The sequence below is a fragment of the Oncorhynchus gorbuscha genome, linkage group LG07, assembly GCF_021184085.1.
Source record: "Oncorhynchus gorbuscha isolate QuinsamMale2020 ecotype Even-year linkage group LG07, OgorEven_v1.0, whole genome shotgun sequence".
Lineage (NCBI taxonomy): Eukaryota > Metazoa > Chordata > Actinopteri > Salmoniformes > Salmonidae > Oncorhynchus > Oncorhynchus gorbuscha.
The window spans coordinates 54,991,498-55,013,601 of record NC_060179.1 but is presented as its reverse complement, the minus strand read 5'-3'; the positions used below and the strand labels follow the sequence as shown (position 1 = coordinate 55,013,601).

At 44.7% G+C, this 22,104-nt stretch overlaps 1 protein-coding gene across 31 annotated transcripts in view; it reads right to left on the bottom strand.

Annotated features, from left to right (window-relative positions):
• The window catches only part of LOC124040046 (neurexin-1a-like), a 77,262-nt gene extending 71,753 nt beyond the window's left edge, over positions 1-5,509 (bottom strand). For all 31 annotated transcript variants that reach the window (XM_046356775.1, XM_046356778.1, XM_046356780.1 and 28 more), the window contains exons 1-2: positions 5,315-5,509; positions 3,168-4,454 (exon numbers count right to left, since the gene is read on the bottom strand). In XM_046356775.1, coding sequence (XP_046212731.1) covers positions 3,168-3,912 — 745 coding nt within the window. In that variant the 5' untranslated portion in view covers positions 3,913-4,454; positions 5,315-5,509. The remainder of the gene's footprint in view (positions 1-3,167; positions 4,455-5,314) is intronic.
• Positions 5,510-22,104: the final 16,595 nt, after the last annotated feature.

Below are 22,104 nucleotides of genomic sequence, written 5' to 3'. Positions count from 1 at the left end.
TTAGGATCTACTCACCACCACTAGAATCTACTGACCACCACAAGGATCTACTAACCACCACTAGGATCAACCATCCACCACTAGGATCTACTGACCACCACTAGGATCAACCCACCACCACTAGGCTCTACTGACCACCACTAATATCTACTGACCACCACAAGGATAAACCCACCACTACTAGGATCTTCTGACCACCACTAGGATCTACTGACTACCACTAGGATCTACTGACCACCACTAGGATCTTCTGATCACCACTAGGATCTACTAACCACCACTAGGATCTACTAACCACCACTAGGATCTACTGACCACCACTAGGATCTACTGACCACCACTCGGATCTACTGACAACCAGTAGGATCTACTGACCACCACTAGGATCAACCCACCGCCACTAGGATCTACTGACCACCAAAAGGATGTACTGACCACCACTAGGATCAACCCATCGCTAGGATCTACTGACCACCACCAGGATCTACTAACCACCACTAGGATCAACCCACCACCACTAGGATCTACTGATCACCACAAGGATCAACCCACCACCACTAGGCTCTACTGACCACCACTAGGATCTACTAACCACCACTAGGATCTACTAACCACCACTAGGATCTACTGACCACCACAAGGATCTACTGACCACCACTAGGATCTACTAACTACCACTAGGATCAACCCACCACCACTAGGATTTACTGACCACCACTAGGATCTACTGACCACCACTAGGATCTACTGACCACCACTAGGGTTTTCTGATCACCACTAGGATGTACTGACCACCACTAGGATCAACCCACCACCACTAGGATCTACTGATCACCACTTGGATCAACCCACCACCACTAGGCTCTAATGACCACCACTAGGATCTACTGACCACCACTAGGATCTACTAACCACCGCTAGGATCCTCTGACCACCACTAGGATCTACAGACTACCACTAGGATCTACTGACCACCACTAGGATCTACTGACCACCACTAGGATCTCCTGACCACCACTAGGATCAACCCACCACCACTAGGATCAACCCACCACCACTAGGATCTACTGACCACCACTAGGATCTACTGACCACCACTATGATCTTCTGACCATCAGGATCTACTAACCACCACTAGGATCTTCTGACCACCACTAGGATATACAGACTACCACTAGGATCTACTGACCACCAATAGGGTTTTCTGATCACCACTAGGATCTACTGACCACCACTAGGATCAACCCACCGCCACTAGGATCTACTGACCACCACTAGGATATACTGACCACCACTAGGATCAACCCACCACCACTAGGATCTACTGATCACCACTTGGATCAACCCACCACCACTAGGCTCTAATGACCACCACTAGGATCTACTGACCACCACTAGGATCTACTAACCACCGCTAGGATCCTCTGACCACCACTAGGATCTACAGACTACCACTAGGATCTACTGACCACCACTAGGATCTACTGACCACCACTAGGATCTCCTGACCACCACTAGGATCAACCCACCACCACTAGGATCAACCCACCACCACTAGGATCTACTGACCACCACTAGGATCTACTGACCACCACTATGATCTTCTGACCATCAGGATCTACTAACCACCACTAGGATCTTCTGACCACCACTAGGATATACAGACTACCACTAGGATCTACTGACCACCAATAGGGTTTTCTGATCACCACTAGGATCTACTGACCACCACTAGGATCAACCCACCGCCACTAGGATCTACTGACCACCACTAGGATATACTGACCACCACTAGGATCAACCCACCACCACTAGGATCTACTGATCACCACTAGGATCAACCCACCACCACTAGGCTCTACTGACCACCACTAGGATCTACTGACCACCACTAGGATAAACCCACCACCACTAGGCTCTACTGACCACCACTAGGCTCTACTAACCACCACTAGGATCTTCTGACCATCAGGATCTACTAACCATCACTAGGATCCTCTGACCACCACTAGGATCTACAGACTACCACTAGGATCTTCTGACCACCACTAGGATCTACTGACCACCACTAGGATCTACTGACAACCAGTAGGATCTACTGACCACCACTAGGATCAACACACTACCACTAGGATATTCTGACCACCAGGATCTACTAACCCCTACTAGGATATTCTGACCACCACTAGGATCTACTGACTACCACTAGGATCTACTGACCACCACTAGGCTCTTCTGATCACCACTAGGATCTACTAACCACCACTAGGATCTTCTGACCACCACTAGGATATACAGACTACCACTAGGATCTACTGACCACCACTAGGGTTTTCTGATCACCACTAGGATCTACTGACTACATCTACGATCTACTAACCACCACTAGGATCTACTGACCACCACTTGGATCTACTAACCACCACTGTATAGGACAGGGAGAATGGCTGGTGCTGTGATTCACTATGTAACAGTCATATTAAAGATATGGGTTTCAATGTTCTACACTATATACTACAAATAACACCAGTAGTTTAAATCTGTGTGTAGGGGAGGTCTGTGTGTATGTGTGCGCAGGGCTGGCTCATGGCATAAGCGACATAAGCGGTCGCTTAGGGCCTCCGTCGAGGTCTCAACATACTATTGAGAGTTCGAATAGTAGAATACACAAGGTTGGAAATTTGGTTGTGCATCAGCAATTTTTAGCCATGTCAGCTAACAATTTATAGATTGGTAAGTTAGTCTAGCCAGTTATCTAAACTTGTAGGAATCATTTCTGAATACCGATCAGGCACTTGCTCAGGGACCCTGACCTCCAGGGGGCCCCCACTGATTTTGTTAGTCACTCTCACTCATATATCATTTACATGGCATAAGTCATGGCAAAATGTGTACAATTGCAGAAAATGTGTTATAGAATTGCTAAATGTGCTCTCCGTCCCATGGCAAAATGTGTAGAACTGCAGAAAACTTGCTTTAAAACTGCAACCTTTTTCGTGTCAAGAGGGGGGACACAATTATTTTATTTTCCACTTGGTAGGGCACCACCCAACCAAATATCACTTAGGGCCCCCAAAAGGCTAGAGCCGGCCCTGTGTGTGTGTTTTTAAATGTGTGTGCGAGATGAAATCACAACGTTTCAAGGTAGGGTTTGGGTAAGGCCTTACCTTCGCTGCAGTCGTTGCCTTTGTAGCCGGTGTCGGTACAGTCGCAAACGTTCTTCTGCTCGACGACAGAACACACCCCTCCATTCTGACACACGTGGTCCGGCCCACACCCGTCTCCCCCCATGGTAACGCCCTCCGATCCTTCGATTACAACCGCCGATCCATTGATGGTCACCGAAGTGAGCCAGCCAGCAAAGGGGGCGTGGTCTCTGACGCCAGGGGAAGTGAGGCGGAGAGGGGAGGCGTGGAGCTCTGGGGAAACCCCGCCCATAAAGGTGTGGCTAAACACTGTCATGTCTCTCCGTTTGCTCTTCACCTCTGCCCATCCCTCCATCCTTCCATCCACCTCAAGACTTGTGTTCCTCCAGTCCCGTTTCACACGAACCACATGCCAGTGTCCGTCACTCACGGCAACCCCGGAACTCACCTCAGCCGGCTCGGCGCAGAAGATGGAGAAGCGTAGGCGGAGTTTCCCGCGTAGCAACAATAGTTCCAGGAAGTCGCAGAATCCTTCGTCGTCAAGGTAAAGCAGCAGTCCGTCCTCACTGTGAGTTCTAACGCTGAACGACAGGATGCTCTCGCAGCACGCGTTCCACACCGGGAACCGTCCCCACTGTCCCGACACCCCCCCAAACTCTAGCACCTCCCCTCTGGATCCCCCAAGGCTACAGAGGCACAGCCAGACACACAGCAGGGGGGCCGCGGCCCACACACACACCGCCATCACACACACGCGCAAACACATACACACAACGCACACACACACAGACACAAAGGCTAGAGCTGGGCAGCGCGAACTACTCTACAACTCATGGTGCAAACATCCTTGAGAGCACCCTTAAGTCTTCTTAGGGCCCTTTCTAGTACCCTACAGTCTTCTTAGCCCCGTTAGTAGCACCCTACACCCTCCATAGGTGTTCCTCTATCTGCCAGTCAAGTGAGGGAGCTGGCTCCTTATAGAGGTCCAAGTGTTCCCAATGTTAGTCTTCTATCTTCTCGTCTCTGTCTCTCCTCGTTCCTCCTCCACTGTCTTCCTTCAATGGTGTGTGTGTGTGTTAGAGAAATGAGGGGTGCAGTGTGAGAACCATATCGGTGTCTTCGTTAGTGCCTGTTCCCCTCAGAGAGAGAGAGGGAGAATATGGTCATACACTGTCACACACCGTAAACAGAGAGAGACTATCAGAGCATCTCCCCCTCTTTTTTTTGTCTCTATCAGCGGGGCTTGTGGGTTGAGCACTGTGAGTGTGTCCCTCACTGTCCAGTCATCACCCTTTTCATTCCAGTGACCTACAGAGAGAAGAGACAGCACTATCACTCTGGGTCAGATACATGCATGGAAACGCACTCTCTCTCTCTCTCTCTCTCTCTCTCTCTCTCTCTCTCTCTCTCTCTCTCTCTCTCTCTCTCTCTCTCTCTCTCTCTCTCTCTCTCACACAGTCTTTCCAGACAGTCCTCCTATCACCAACACCATGTGATATACCAGTGAGTCTTTTCAGAAAGATACAGAATATTCAGATGCATTTCATGTGTTGTATGGAACTTATTGTCAGTCAGGTAGAACAGTATAATTTCAGCTCGACTCATTACCTTAATGTCTACAACGTTCTGTACGTTTTACCTCTCTGACGGCAAAAGACATTCCAACATGACCACCTCGTGCCTCCGCGAGGGACTCGGAAGCGGTTTCTAGAGCGATGCGGAGGATGACTCAAATGCGCCTTGTTTATCGAATTATCCCCTTTTTCGCACCATGGGGGAAAAAAAGGCGCCTCACACCACTCCGGCGTCTGTCTCTCTAGTGATGTGGTTGAGATTAGGGTTCCAAATCACAGTATTGAAAGACGCGGTGAGATGAGAGCAGGTTTAAATATCGATTGTCGATCAACGGCCATTCCTCTCTCCTCTCCCCCTCCTTAGAGTCTCCGTGTGTGTGTGCGTGCGTAGGCTATTCCTCTCCTCCAGTGAGCTCGAACTCACCCGTTACTCCGAGTTTATATCTACCTCACCTGTGCGAAAGAATCCATACACCAAAAACACTGCTGCGGGAAAACGCCCATATTAGGCGTTCTAATTAAATAGGTACATATAGCCTACAGCAAAGACCTAATACAATACATACACACCGAGATAAAAATGTTTCAGCCTACCTTACACACATCTTCTGGTCGGTGTTGTGGCTACTCATCGCTTTTCTCCTTGTCATCTGATAACAATCACCCCGTTGTGAGGGGGAGATGCTGAGTGCAGCCAAACCGTTCCCGGTAAATACCTGTTAGATAGGCCTACCGAAACAATCACAGTCTCTTCTCGATCAAACAGACCAGTGGAATCAAACGCATCTCTCTCTCTCTCTCTCTCTCTCTACGGAGGAGGCGAAGGTGCAGTCTGCTGCTCCGTGCATCACGTGGATGATGAAGGAGAGAGGAGAGGAGGAGAGGATGGGCGGGGCCGCTCTGCTGCGGCACCTTGGACAGCGCGCGCTCACTATCTGAATACCGGAGAGGACTCACGGAATACAGCGGCAACATCCGAATCATTACCCAATTTTCTCTGATAATGACTGTCGGTGTGATAAAGTATTTGCAGAGAATCTAAGTTGATTAATCGTTAGTCATGAATTAATCACTGATTGAGCAAGAGAGACTTCTGAACAGAGAGAACATTCATGGCTCGAGATCGAAAACTGCGGGAGAAAAACAACAGCGGTGTTTCCACGTCACGCTCAAGCGGCGTTCTCCCTTCTGCTCCTGCCATCAATTATCTCGCTCTCTCTTATTGTGGACATAACATTCTCTAACCCTACTGCCCTACAAACACATCTCACACACACACACACACACACACACACACACACACACACACACACACACACACACACACACACACACACACACACACACACACACACACACACACACACACACACACACACACACACACACACACACACACACACACACACACACACACACACACACACACACACCTCCAACTGTTTCTCCAACTTGTTTATTACAGTGAGGTGTGCATTTCGGATTAATCTGTGTAGGCCTATCAGTTCCAGAGAGGGAGTCCCAGCTGAGTCTTGTCCATCAGAACGGTCTCTCTGGGTACCATGCCCCAGCTGCTGCCCACTCTTTTTAGCTACATGCACAGCTGCACACACATGATGACTGATTGTGCTTGGAAGTATCTAATTATGTGTTCCTATTGATGCTGTATGCACGCCATTACCCTACGGACATTTTGATACGAGAACTCCAGGTAAGCTTGTGGGACAGGAAGTGGAAAAGCGCTTTTGACAGGTAATTAAATGTCTGTGGCCACAGCCTCTTATAAGCTCCTACATTTCAGCATCAACACTGGCTTTACACTGGCTTAACATTCTCTACCTCTCTTTCCCCTCTCTCCCTGGCCCTGCCGCTCCCTCCTTCCCTTCCTCTCCCTCCCTCCCTCCATCCCCTCCTTCCCTCCTTCTCTGACAGGCTGACAGTGAGCAGTGACCCCTGACTCTTTGCCCACTCAGCAGAGAGAAGGTCAGGGCACACTGTTTGTGTATGTGTTATTGTGTGTGTGTGTGTGTGTGTGTGTGTTTATGTGAATTGCCGGCAGAGAGAAAATACAGCCAAAAATAAAACCTCAGCTGTCAGCATACAGAGTGAGTGCCAATGTGTGTGTGTGTGTGTGTGTCTGTGTGTAAATGCCATATGCAGGTGTTTAGCGGTGCACAGGTCTATATGGGTCAGGCAGATACTCCCACTCTCAATGAGACTCAATGGGTGGTCACAAAGAGATGGAGAGAGAGAGAGAGAGAGAGAGAGAGAGAGAGAGAGAGAGAGAGAGAGAGAGAGAGAGAGAGAGAGAGAGAGAGAGAGAGAGAGAGAGAGAGAGAAAGAAAGGGAGGTGTGTGTTGTGTGTGTGTGCAAGGGCGGACTGGCCATCTGGCATTTTGGGAAAATGCCAGATGGGCTGGCCCATCTTTAGCTCAGTGGGCCTAACTTAGATTTTTGCGCAAAATTATATTTATCTGGCTAATATTGGGGGCCTCAAGGAAAATAATGGGCCGATTCTTGGTCCCAGTCCGCCCCTGTGTGTGTGTGTCTGACAGGCAAACAGCCCTCTGTAAATGAGATTAAATTTGAGGTTTGCTTCTAATCGTGTTGTAATGAGTTTTTGTGTAGCTCATATATTCACTCATTCCACTTGCCAATAGTGCAAACAGCTATGTGTGCACCCGTGTGTGTTGAGTGTGTGTGGTATCGGAGGTCACCCAAACTCTCATTTATAATGGTACTATCGGTGACATTATCGAATGACTGCATGTTCTAGACGCAAATAACAACATAACACAACGCATACACCCACATGCGCAACAACACACACACACACACACACATACACATACACACACATGGACAGTATGTTAGGTATAGATCTATAGTTCATTACAACCTTCTACAGATATTAGTATTGATCACCTGACCAACAGATGGAGACTGACAGCAGAGCAGAGAGACCTGTGTATGTGCGTGTGTGTCGGTGTATCCTAATGGAAAGACTATAGATCTATAGTTAATTATAACCTTCATCAGGCCACTTAGCCATCTGCAGGTCAATTTGATTTGATTTATTCGGATCCCCATTAGCCGACACCAATGGCCATAGCTAGTCTTCCTGGGGTCCGACACATAACGAAAAATACATTACAGACAAAACATAATATTTGTTTATTTACATACATTTAAAAACATGAACATGTTGTGTGTGTGTGTGCTTCTATCAGTTGCACAACAAGTAGGTCACATGGGGGAGAGGCGTTGTGCCTTGAGATGTTGATTTATTCATTTTTTTAACCAGGTTTTCTGCTCACTTGCACTCTATGAGATGGGAGTTCCATTCACTCATGGCTCTGTATAATACTGTACGTTTCCTTGAATTTGTTCTTGTCACGGATTCCCCCTGTACTGCTGCTCATTCCGCGCACCAGCTCCGGAGGTCTACATCACCGGCCTCTAGGCGTCACTGAACTGTTTCATTACGAACACCTGGTACCCATGTCCGTTGGTCTTGTGAGTACCTGTGCTTTGTGGTTTCGGCTTTCGTGCTGCGTGTACCGTGTACTCGTTATCACGGGTCTGGTCCCCGTGTATTGTTGTGCACTTGTGATTACGGGTCTCGTCCTGTGTATTGTTTATACGGGTCTCATCCCATGTGTTTATTAGAGGTTTAACCTTGCTCTTTTGTTTGGGTTACATCCCTGTGTTTTTGTTTACGTGTTTGTTTTGGGCTTTGTCCCCGTGCCTTTTCATGGCATGTTGTATTTTTGGTTGTGGTGCCAAAAAAGCAGAGCATCTCATTATTATTGACAGACCTCTCCCCATCTTTTACAACCATTGCATCTATATGTTTTGACCATGACAGTTTACAATCTAAGGTAACCCCAAGTAATTTATTCTCTTCAACAGCCACACCATTCATTACCAGATTCTGCTGAGGTCTAGAGCGTAGGGAATGATTTGTACCAAAAACAATGTTCTTAGTTTTAGAAATGTTCAGGCTCAGTTTATTACTGGCCACCCATTCCAAAACTGACTGCAACTCTTTGTTAAGGGTTTCAGTGGCTGAAACATCAGCAACATCTGACACACATGCTTTGTTTAATGCCAGTGGCAGCTCGTTGGTAGAAATAGAAACGAGTAGATGGGCTAGAGAGCTGCCCTGCGGCACACCACACTTTACATGCTTGACGTTAGAGAAGCTTCCATTCAAGAAAACGCTTTGAGTTCTGTAAGATAGATGGCTCTGAATCAACGATATGGCAGAGGTTGAAAAGCCGTAAAACACAAGTTCTCAACAACAGGTTATGGTCAATCATATCAAAGGCTGCAATGAAATCTAACTGTACAGCTCCCACAATCTTTTCATTATTTGTTTATTTCAACCAATCATCAGTCATTTGTGTCAGTGTAGTACATGTTGAATGCCCTTCTCTATAAGCATGCTGAAAGTATGTTGTTATTTGTTTACAGAGAAATAGCATTGTATTTGGTCAAGCACAATTATTTTTCAACAGTCTGCTAAGAGCTGGCAGCAAGCTGATAGTTCTGCTGTTGGAAGCAGTAAATGCCGCTTCGCCACTCTTGGGTAGTGGAATGAATTTGGCTTCCCTCCAGGCCTGAGGACAAACACTTTCCTCTAGACTCAGATTAAAGATATGCCACAGATAGGAGTGGCTATAGAGTCAGGTACCATCCTCAGTAGCTTTCCATCTAAGTTGTCAATGCCATCTAAGTTGTCAAGTGTCATTATTGATAAATATTTTTTATATATTTTTTACACCTCTGCTACACTAACTTTACAAAATTCAAACTTCCAATGCTTTTCTTTCATTATTTGTTTTTTCTATGCATGAATACGATGGCTCACTGTTAGTTGTTGGCATTTCCTGCCTAAGTGTACCTAATTTGCCTATGAAGTAATAATTAAAATAATTGGCAACATCAAATGGTTTTGTGATGAATAGACCATCTGATTCGATGAAAGATGGAGTTGAATTTGTCTTTCTGCCCATAATTTAATTTAAATACGTTTTTTTGCCATCATTCTTTATACACTTGTGGACACCTGCTCATCGAACATCTCATTCCAAAATCATGGGAATTAATATGGAGTTGGTCCCCCGTTTGCTGCTTTAACAGCCTCCACTCTTCTGGGAAGGCTTTCAACTAGATGTTAGCACACTGCTACAGGGACTTGCTTCCATTCAGCCACAAGAGAGTTAGTGAGGTCGGGCACTGATGTTGGGCGATTAGGCCTGGCTCGCAGTCAACGTTCCAATTTATCCCAAAGGTTTTTCGATGGGGTTGAGGTCAGGGCTCTGTGCAGGCCATTCAAGTTCTTTCACACCGATCGACAAACCATTTCTGTATGGACCTCGCTTTGTGCACCGGGGCCTTGTCATGCTGAAACAGTAATGGGCCTTCCCCAAACTGTTGCCACAAAGTTGGAAGCACAGAATCGTTTAGAGTGTCATTGTATGCTGTAGCGTTAATATTTCCCTACACTGGTACTAAGGGGCCTAGCCCGAACCATGAAAAACAGTCCCAAACCATTATTCCTCAACCACCAAACTTTACAGTTAGCACTATGCACAAGGGCAGGTAGCGTTCTCCTGGCATCCGCCAAATCCAGATTTGTCCGTCGGACTGCCAGATGGTAAAGCGTGGTTCATCTCTCCAGAACGTATTTCCACTGCTCCAGGTCCTAATGGCGGCGAGCATTACACCACCCCAGCCAACACTTGGCATTGCGCATGGTGATCTTAGGCTTCTCAGCCATGGTAACTCATTTCATGAAGCTCCCGACAAAAAGTTATTGTGTTGATGTTGCTTCGGAAGTGAGTGTTGCTCCTGAGGACAGACTTTGTTTTACGCACTACGCACTTCAGCACGGTACCATTCTGTGAGCTTGTGTGGTCTACCACTTACCGGCTGAGCCATTGTTGCTCCTAGATGTTTCCACTTCACAATAACAGCACTTACAGCTGACCAGGGCAGAAATTTGACAAACTGACTTGTTAGAAAGGTGGCATCCTATGACGGTGCCATATTGAAAGTCACTGACTTCTTCAGTAAGGCTATTCTACTGCCAATGTTTGTCTATGGAGATTGCATGGTGGTGTGCTCGATTTTATACACATGTCAGCAACAGGTGTGGTTGTAATAGCTGAATCCACTAATTAATAGCTGAATCCACTAATGATATACTTTTGTATACATAATGTACAGTGGGGCAAAAAAGTATTTAGTCAGCCACCAATTGTGCAAGTTCTCCCACATAAAAAGATGAGAGAGGCCTGTAATCTTCATCATAGGTACACTTCAACTATGACAGACAAAATGAGGGGGAAAAAATAAATCACATTGTAGGATTTTTAATGAATTTATTAGCAAATTATGGTGGAAAATAAGTATTTGGTCACCTACAAACAAGCAAGATTTCTGGCTCTCACAGACCTGTAACTTCTTCTTTAAGAGGCTCCTCTGTCCTCCACTCGTTACTTGTATTAATGGCACCTGTTTGAACTTGTTATCAGTTTAAAAGACACCTGTCCAAGCGGGCTGTCATGTGCCTTTTACTGAGGAGTGGCTTCCGTCTGCCCACTCTACCATAAAGGCCTGATTGGTGGAGTGCTGCAGAGATGGTTGTCCTTCTAGAAGGCTCTCCCATCTCCTCAGAGGAACTCTGGAGCTTTGTCAGAGTCACCATCGGGTTCTTAGTCACCTCCCTGACCAAGGCCCTTCTCTCCTGATTGCTCAGTTTAGCCTGGCGGCCAGCTCTAGGAAGAGTCTTGGTGGTTCCAAACTTCTTCCATTTAAGAATGATGGAGGCCACTGTGTTCTTGGGGACCTTCAATGCTGCAGACATGTTTTGGTACCCTTCCACAGATCTGTGCCTCGACACAATCCTATCTCGGAGATGCAGTCAACTGTGGGACCTTATATAGACATGGGTGTACCTTTCCAAATCATGTCCAATCAATTGAATTTACCACAGGTGGACTCCAGTGAAGTTGTAGAAACATCACAAGGATGATCAATGGAAACAGGATGCACTTGAGCTCAATTTCGAGTCTCATAGCTAAGAGTCTGAATAGTTACAGTGGGGCAAAAAAGTATTTAGTCAGCCACCAATTGTTCAAGTTCTCCCACTTAAAAAGATGAGAGAGGCCTGTAATTTTCATCATAGGTACACTTCAACTATGACAGACAAAATGAGAAGAAAAAAAACCCAGAAAATCACATTGTAGGATTTTTAATGAATTTATTTGCAAATTATGGTGGAAAATAAGTATTTGGTCACCTACAAACAAGCAAGATTTCTGGCTCTCACAGACCTGTAACTTCTTCTTTAAGAGGCTCCTCTGTCCTCCACTCGTTACCTGTATTAATGGCACCTGTTTGAACTTGTTATCAGTATAAAAGACACCTGTCCACAACCTCATACAGTCACACTCCAAACTCCACTATGGCCAAGACCAAAGAGCTGTCAAAGGACACCAGAAACAAAATTGTAGACCTGCACCAGGCTGGGAAGACTGAATGTGCAATAGGTAAGCAGCTTGGTTTGAAGAAATTAACTGTGGGAGAAATTATTAGGAAATGGAAGACATACAAGACCACTGATAATCTCCCTCGATCTGGGGCTCCACGCAAGATCTCACCCCGTGGGGTCAAAATGATCACAAGAACCACAGTGAATGACCTGCAGAGAGCTGGGACCAAAGTAACAAAGCCTACCATCAGCAAGGGCATTGAAGATGAAACGTGGCTGGGTCTTTCAGCATGACAATGATCCCAAACACACCGCCTGGGCAACGAAGGAGTGGCTTCGTAAGAAGCATTTCAAGGTCCTGAAGTGGCCTAGCCAGTCTCCAGATCTCAACCCCATAGAAAATCTTTGGAGGGAGTTGACGGTCCGTGTTGCCCAGCAACAGCCCCAAAACATCATTGCTCTCGAGGAGATCTGCATGGAGGAATGGGCCAAAATACCAGCAACAGTGTGTGAAAACCTTGTGAAGACTTACAGAAAATGTTTGACCTCTGTCATTGCCAACAAAGTATAACAAAGTATTGAGATAAACTTTTGTTATTGACCAAATACTTATTTTCCACCATAATTTGCAAATAAATTCATTAAAAGTCCTACAATGTGATTTTCTGAATTGTTCTGGATTTTTTTTAATTGTCTGTGTACCTATGATGAAAATTACAGGCCTCTCTCATCTTTCTAAGTGGGAGACGAAATACTTTTTTTTGCCCCACTGTATATTGATAGCCTCAAACATAGTAGACAAATGTATCATTATGTATTATTGATCTTGGCTTTATAATACTTTTTTTGTTGTTTTTTTGCTGAGTTTAGTCACATCATTTCTCAATTTCAGTAAGTAAGCCAGCCATTTGTGCAGCCGGACTTATTAGCCACTCCCTTTGCCCCATCTCTTTCAATTCCTCATCAATCCATGGAGAGTTAACATTTCTAACAGTCCGTTTCTTAACAGGTGCATGTTTATTAATAATTGGAAGAAGTCAAGTGCAGCATCTGGATGCTACTTATTAAATCACATCAGACCACAAAATATTGGTTGCATGCACATAAGAGTCACAGAAAAATATTTTGTATGATCTGATACACTATTTTAGGCCAAGCTTTTAGAACATTGGCTTTCCTGAATACGGCATCATGAACTTTACCCAGTACCAGGTCATTTTAGCCAAAAACCTGGGTGCCTCTGCCAGGAGGCTGAAACTTGGCCGCAAGTGGATCTTCCGACTAGACAATAACCCCAATAACACATTAATGGTTAATTGCACACAATATAGCTCAGTATTTGTATTTTTTATTTGATAGTCATTTTTCCTCATCTTTATCAAGGGTGCCAATAATTTTGGACCTGACTGTATACATACTGTATACAGAGCCTTCAGGAGGTATTCACACCCCTTGAATTTTTCCACATTTTGTTCTGTTACAGCCTGAATTTAAAATGGATAAAACATTGTTTTTTTTTACAAGTCACTTACACATAGAATCTCATCATTTCAAAGTGGAATGATGTTTATCGAAATGTTTACTAATTAATTTAAAAAAAATGGAAAGCTGAAATGTCAACCCGTTTGTTATGGCAAGCGTAAATAAGTCCAGGACTAGAAATGTGCTTAACAAGTCACATAATAAGTTGCATGGACTCACTCTGTGCAATAATATGTTTAACACGATCTACACCTTTAGCTTAGACACCGGATAGCCTGGATAATACCTGCCAGTCTGCACAGCGCGATATTAGCCCTGAGCATATCGGACTGCTTTTTTCCCACTACATCACCGGATTCCTACCGCAACCTCTGGACCATTACACTGGATCATCGCCGCTAGCTAGCTGCTACCGAGTGGCTATTGTGGCTAACGCCCTTGTCCAGAAGCAAGCACCAGCTAGCCCATTGTTGTCATCTTAGCTGTTTACCCGTTGTTGTCTTTACCCGTTGTTGCCTTAGCTCTCCCAATCAACACCTGTGATTACTTTATACCTCACTCTAATGTCAATACGTCTTGTATACTGTTGTTTAGGGCAGCTCTCATTTTATTTGACTGCGGAGCTCCTAGTCCCGCTCAACATGCCTCAGATAGCTCCTCTGTCCCACCCCGCACACATGCTGAGACCGCACCTAGCTTGACTGCCTCTTCCAGAGATGCAACCTCTCTCATCAACACTCAATGCCTAGGTTTACCTCCACTGTACTCGCAACCTACCATATCCTTGTCTGTACATTATGCCCTGAATCTATCCTACCACGCCCGGAATTTTGCTCCTTTTATTCTCTGTTCCCAATGCACTAGACGACCAGTTCTTATAGCTTTAGCCGTACCCTCATCCTACTCCCCCTCTGTTCCTCTGGTGATGTAGAGGCTAACCCAGGCCCTATGTGTCTCCAGGCACTCTCATTTGTTGACTTCTGTAATTGTAAAAGCCTTTGGTTCATGCATGTTAACATCAGAAGCCTCCTCCCTAACTTTGCTTTATTCACTGCTGTAGCACACTCCACCAAACCCTGATGTCCGCCTATGTCTGAATCCTGGCTTAGGAAGGCCACCAAAAATTCTGAAATTTCCATCCCCAATTACAACATTTTACTCCAAGATAGAACTGCTAAAGGGGGCAGAGTTGCAATCTACTGTAGAGATAGCCTGCAGAGTTCTGTCCTACTATCCAGGTATATGCCCAAACAGTTCGAGCTACTACTTTTAAAAATCCATCTCTCCAGAAATAATTCCCTCACTGTCGCCGCTTGTTTTAGACCCCCCTCAGCTTCCAGCTGTGCCCTGAACACCATATGTGAATTGATTGATATCATCAGATTTCGTACTGTTAGAGTGACATAAACTGGGATATGTTTAACACCCCGGCCGTCCTACAATCTAAGCTAGATGCCCTCAATCTCACACATATTATCAAGGAACCTACCAGGTACAACTCCAAATCCGTAAACATGGGCACCCTCATAGATATCATCCTGACCAACTTGCCCTCTAAATACACCTCTGCTGTTTTCAACCAGGATCTCAGCGATCACTGCCTCATTGCCTGTGTCCATTACGAGTCCGCAGTCAAACGACCACCCCTCATCACTGCCAAACACTTCCTAAAACATTTCTGCGAGCAGGCCTTTCTAATCGACCCTGCCCGGGTATATTGGAAGGATATTGACCTCATCCTGTCAGTAGAGGATGCCTGGTTATTCTTTAAAAGTGCTTTCCTCACCATCTTAAATAAGCATTCAAAAAATGTAGAACTAAGAACAGATATAGCCATTGGTTCACTCCAGACTAGACTGACTAGCACAAAAACATAATTTGGTGAACTGCACTAGCATCGAATAGTCCCAGCAATATGCAACTTTTCAGGAAGTCAGGAACCAATATACACAGTCAGTTAGGAAAGCAAAGGCTAGCTTTTTCAAACAGAAATTTGCATCCTGCAGCACTAATTCCAAAAGGTTTTGGGACACTGTAAAGTCCATGGAGAATAAGACTACCTTCTCCCAGATGCCCATTGCACTGAGGCTCGGAAACACTGTTTCCACCGATAAATACACAATAATCGAGAATTTCAAGAAGCATTTCTCTACAGCTGGCCATGCTTTCCACCTGGCTACCCCAATCACGGCCAACAGCTCTGCACCCCCCCGCATAAACTGGCCCAAGTCTCCCCCCCCCCGCTTCTCCTTCACCCAAATCCAGACAGCTGATGTTCTGATAGAGCTGCAAAATCTGGATCCCTACAAATCAGCTGGGTTAGACAATCTGGACCCTCTCTTCCTAAAATTATCCGCTGCCTTTGTTGCAACCCCTATTACTAGTCTGTTCAACCTCTCTTTCGTATCGTCTGAGATTCCTAAAGATTGGAAAGCAGCTGCATTCATCCCCCTTTTCAAAGGGGGGAGACACTCTAGACCCAAACTATTACAGACCTATATCCATCCTGCCCTGCCTCTCTAAAGTCTTCGAAAGCCAAGTGAACAAACAGATCACCGACCATTTTGAATCCCACCGTACCTTCTCCGCTATGCAATCCTGTTTCCGAGCTGGTCATGGGTGCACCTCAGCCACGCTCAAGGTCTTAAAAAATATCATAACCGCCATCGATAAAAGACCGTACTGTGCAGCCATCTTCATAGACTTGGCCAAGGCTTTCGACTCTGTCAATCACCGTATACTTATCGGCAGACTCAACAGCCTTGGTTTCTCTAATGACTGCCTCGCCTGGTTCACCAACTACTTCTCAGATAGAGTTCGGTGTGTCAACTCGGAGGGCCTGTTGTCCGGACACCTGGCAGTCTCTATGGGGGTGCCACAGGGTTCAATTGGGGCGCCAGGATAGCCTAGTGGTTAGAGCGTTGGACTAGTAATCGAAAGGTTGCAAGTTCATATCCCTGAGCTGACAAGGTACAAATCTGTCGTTCTGCCCCTGAACAGGCAGTTTTCTTCCTAGGCCGTCATTGAAAATAAGGATTTGTTCTTAACTGACTTGCCTAGTTAAATAAAGGTAAAATAAAAAAATTATCGGGCCAAATCTTTTCTCTGTATATATCAATGATGTCGCTCTTGCTGCGGGTGATTCTTGAATCCACCTCTATGCAGACAACACCATTCTGTATACATCTGTCCCTTCTTGGACACTGTGTTAACAAACCTTCAATCGAGCTTCAATGCCATACAACACTCCTTCCGTGGCCTCCAACTGCTTTTAAATGCTAGTAAAATGAAATGCATGCTCTCCAACCGATCGCTGCCCGCACCCGCCTGCCCGACTAGCATCACTACTCTGGACGGCTCTGACTTAGAATACGTGGATAACTACAAATACCTAGGTGTCTGGCTAGACTGTAAACTCTCCTTCCAGACTCATATTAAGCATATCCAATCCAAAATTAAATCTAGAATCGGCTTCCTATTTCATAAAGCCTCCTTCACTCATGCTGCCAATTATACCCTCATAAAACTGACTATACTACCGATCCTTGACTTCGGCAATGTCATTTACAAAATAGCCTCCAACACTCCACACAGCAAATTGGATGCAGTCTATCACAGTGCCATCCGTTTTGTCACCAAAGCCCTATATACTACCCATCACTGTGACCTGTATGCTCTCGTTGGCTGGTCCTCGCAACATATTCGTCACCAAACCCACTGGCTCCAGGTCATCTATAAGTCTTTGTTCGGTAAAGCTCCACCTTATCTCAGCTCACTGTTCACCATAGCAACACCCACCCGTAGCACGCGATCCAGCAGGTATATTTCACTGGTCATCCCCAAAGCCAACACCTGCTTTGGCCGCCTTTCCTTCCAGTTCTCTGCTGCCAATGACTGGAACGAATTGCAAAAATCACTGAAGTTGGAGACTTATATCTCCCTCACTAACTTTAAGCATCAGCTGTCAGAGCAGCTTACACAGCCCATCTGTAAATAGCCCATCCAACCAACTACCTACCTCATCCCCATATTTGTTTTTGTTTTCTGCTCTTTTACACACCATTATTTCTACTTGCACATCTATCACTCCAATGTTAATTGCTAAATTGTAATTGCTTCGCCTGTCACGTTCGTCATAACGAGGAGACCAAGGCGCAGAGTGATAAGAATACATTCTTCTTTAATGAAAGAGAAACACTGAACAAAATATACAAAACAACAAAAATTACCATTACGCTATAAGACACGCATGTTGACAGGCAACTACACATAGACAATAACCCACAAAATCAAAATGGAAAATGGCAACCTAAATAGGATCCCCAATCAGAGACAACGATAAACAGCTGTCTCTGATTGGGAACCAATTCAGGCCACCATAGACCTACATATACCTAGACATACCAAAACCCCATAGAATTACAAAAAAACCTAGACAAGAAAAAACACACATACCACCCTCATCACACCCTGACCTAAACAAAATAATAAAGAAAACAAAGATAACTAAGGTCAGGGCGTGACATCGCCACTATGGCCTATTTGTTGCCTTACCTCCTTACTTCATTTGCACACACTGTATACAGATTTTTCTATTGTGTTATTGACTGTACATTTGTTTATCCCATGCGTAACACTGTGTTGTTGTTTTTGTCGCACTGCTTTGCCTTATCTTGGCCAGGTCGCAGTTGTAATTGAGAACTTGTTCTCAACTTGCCTACCTGGTTAAATAATGGTGAAATAAAAAAAATGATAAAATAAGTGGTGGCTGTATCATGTTATGGGTATGCTTGTAATAGTTAAGGACTGGGGAGTTTTCAGGATAAACAATAAATGGAATGGAGCTAAGCACAGGCAAAATTCTAGAGGAGAACTTGGTCAGTCTACTTTCCAGCAATTATCAACAACCAACTTGACAGTGCTTGAAGAATTTTGAAAAGAATAATGGGCAAATGTTGCACAATCCAGGTGTGGAAAGTTCTTAGAGTCTTAGACTCACAGCTGTAATTGCTGCAAAAGGTGCTTCTACAAATGATTGACTCAGGGGTGTGAAAACTAAATGAGCAAAGATGTCTAAAAACATGTTTTTTACTTTGTCATTATGGGGTACTTTGTGAAGATGGCTGAGAATTGTTTTAAATCAGGCTGTAACACAACAAAATGTGGAATAAGTCAAGAGGTGTGAATTATTTCTCAAGGCACTGTGTGTCTGTGGGGGGAGGGGGGTGAATGTTGGAAGTCAGGGCTTAGAGGTTAGAGGTCAGTGCCAATTAAACACTGAAGCCCAAATCCAACACCTCCCCCCTGTTATCATTTTTAAGTCCTGTTACCTCAAGGACTTAAAATTGTAAAAGCATTGGATTGTTGTAGACTGTAGAATAGATGGAGTCCACACCATATTTCTTCCACCAGTTCAATAATTGCACACTTCAGCGAGGGGGAAGTGAACAAGTGCACACTTCAGGGAGAAGGGCTAAAGGGAAAAGAATATCTACAGGAAGTGCCCTATTTCTGTGTGTGTGTGTGTATGTGTGTGTAGACCGATGAGTTAATGATACTATCACAGAGACATAGCAGATCAAAGTGCTACCATGGTGACGCCAGCAGCACTCTGTTTAGCTGCTCATTTAATTATCTTTATCTGTTCCAAGCAAAGTGGCTGAAAGCATACTCTCTCTCTCTCTCTCACACACACACACACACACACACACACACACACACACACACACACACACACACACACACACACACACACACACACACACACACACACACACACACACACACACACACACACACACACACACACACACACACACACACACACACACACCTGTATCTCTGTGTGAGGGAGAGATAGTGTGTGAGTATGTATGAGTGTGTGTGTTTATGTGTGTGTGGTGTCTAGTGTTACAATAACACCAGGGAACAGAGAGGCTGTTAAACTTTATGGAGGAGAGAGAATGGACACTTAGTGACCTTCTGACTAATAGATGTTGTCATAGCAACCATATCTCTATGCACATAACCATCATTTCCTCTCACACTCTACCTACAAGGCTGTGTGGACACCCCAAAAACATAAGACACACAGAAGTATGTACCCCATCTCTCAACAACGAGATCTGGAAATGTGACATATTATTAATGAACATCTATTTTTGATGCATTCATGTTGCATGGTTGCATTGTTAATTCTGTGTGGTTACAGTGTTCAACCAGAAACAACTCAAAAGGTTAACAGTTTAGGCATTAATTCTGTGGAAAAACTTGACTGGCCTGCAAAGAGCCCTGACCTCAACCCCATCGAACACCTTTGGGATGAATTGGAACGTCGACTGCGAGCCAGGCATAATCGCCCAACATCGGTGCCGACATCACGGATGCTTATGTGGCTGAATAGAAGCAAGTCCCCGCAGCCTTCCTAGAAGAATGGAGGCTGTTATAGCAGCAACGGGGGGACCAACTCCATATTAATATCCTATAATTTTGGAATGAGATGTTTGATGAGCAGGTGTCCATATACTTGGTCATATAGTGTATCTTACCTGGTATGCCTGCTGGCAAGCCTGCTGAAAAGCAAGCGATTACTAAATGAACTGAATAAGACTCACATTCCTTTCCATCTTTAACCCAGACTTTAGCAGAGATGCAGAGTAGCACAAGTAGTGTATTTCAAAAAGAACCACCAGTCAGAAGAATACAGACAGCTCAAGAGGTATGCTTAGATATGCAGAAAAGTTTACACATATTTGATATAGAATTAAGCAGAATTTACGTAAATTCTCCACCCCCAAGATTTTTGGGGTGTGTGTCCCCGCCATTAAGTATCATCAAGTATTCTCACGGCTTACTTGAGCAATGTGAACTGCCAAACCGCAGTGGTCTGACGCTTTGGCTCTGAGCATCACGAGTTCGCACTAAGTTCTGCGCTGCTCTCATATACACGCCAGGGTTGGGATAAATTCCATTTAAATTCCAGTCATTTTAGGAAATATAATGAAATCCCATTTCGCTTAAATTCTTTTAAATGAAGAAAATGAAAAATTGGAATTTGGTTCACTTTCTGAATTGACTGGAATTTAAATGGCATTGACCCCAACCCTGAAACATACATACAAACTCATTTGTCGCCTACTACCCCTCTCACAGCCTTTTTTCTACTTTTCCAGAGACCACTGTGAAGGTCTCCCTCCCTACCTCTGAGTCCCTCCGTCTCCCTTCCTCCCTTGGTCTTTATCTAATCTATGTTACTCTTTGTCCTCCCATCACAGGTTGCTACGCAACTGTGTTCCATTGATCTAGAAGAGCAGGATGACAGGCACACATAACTGTGATGACACACACACGCACAAGTCGACAGACTCACGCACGTACGTATGCACGCATTCATACACACACACACCTTTAAATACCTTTATTCCAATTGCACCGTTGACACAAAACGAGGGACACAGAGGGAAGGGAAGAGAGAGGAGAAAAGGAGGGGGAACGGGAGAGAGAAAAGGCAAAGAGGTAGGGGGGGTGAATGGGGGCTGGGAGATTGATGCAGCGTTTCTTCCATTTTGATACAGATTGCCCTGGTCTCCTCTGCCATCTGGTGGACAAGACACCACATTGTTCTTTACATGTTGTTTTCATGTTTCTGTTTTTGTTTGGGGGGGGGGGGGTCTATTTCGTGTTGTTCCATGATGGGATTGTTCAGCCTACTTGATTAAAATCCTTCCATACTCTAAACATTATGATTAAATTAAATGACTATTATGCATTATGGGTGGGTCTATAAACAGTATACTAATTATCTCCAATGTTATGATTGCTGAGTGGAAATCTCGAATGCAATTAACTTGTTTAGAACCAAGCATGTTTACAAGATGTGGCTCAATTACGAAGATTTTACAACAGATAAGGCCTATAATTACCACTATTGGGCCAGTGTGATTTGTGCTTGAGTCTTATTTACAGGATGTGACGTCAATCAAAGCGCTGGAAAGAAAACTAGTGATAACGTACCCTGACTCATTTTACTTTATGTTCGTATTCATATATTTTATTATTTCCTTTTGTTTTTGCATTGCCGAGAAGAAACCGGCATGTAGGCATTTAGTTTACCATGAGTGCATATCATGCGTATATCAGTACATACGACGAATACAATTTGAAGTTTCAGAATGATAAAGTCATCAACTACATTAAATTAATTTGTGCACAGTGATGATAAACCTCATGCAAATGTAAAACATTAAATCAAATCATGGTTTTACCTGACTCATCTAGAATGTAGGCGTAGTCCACATTATAATTTTTAGGCAATTCTTTTCGACAGTGATGGAAAAGTCACTGCACTGAAGCTGTTGCCAGAAGTAGACAGAATTGCGACAGTAGGGGCAGTGTCGCAAGT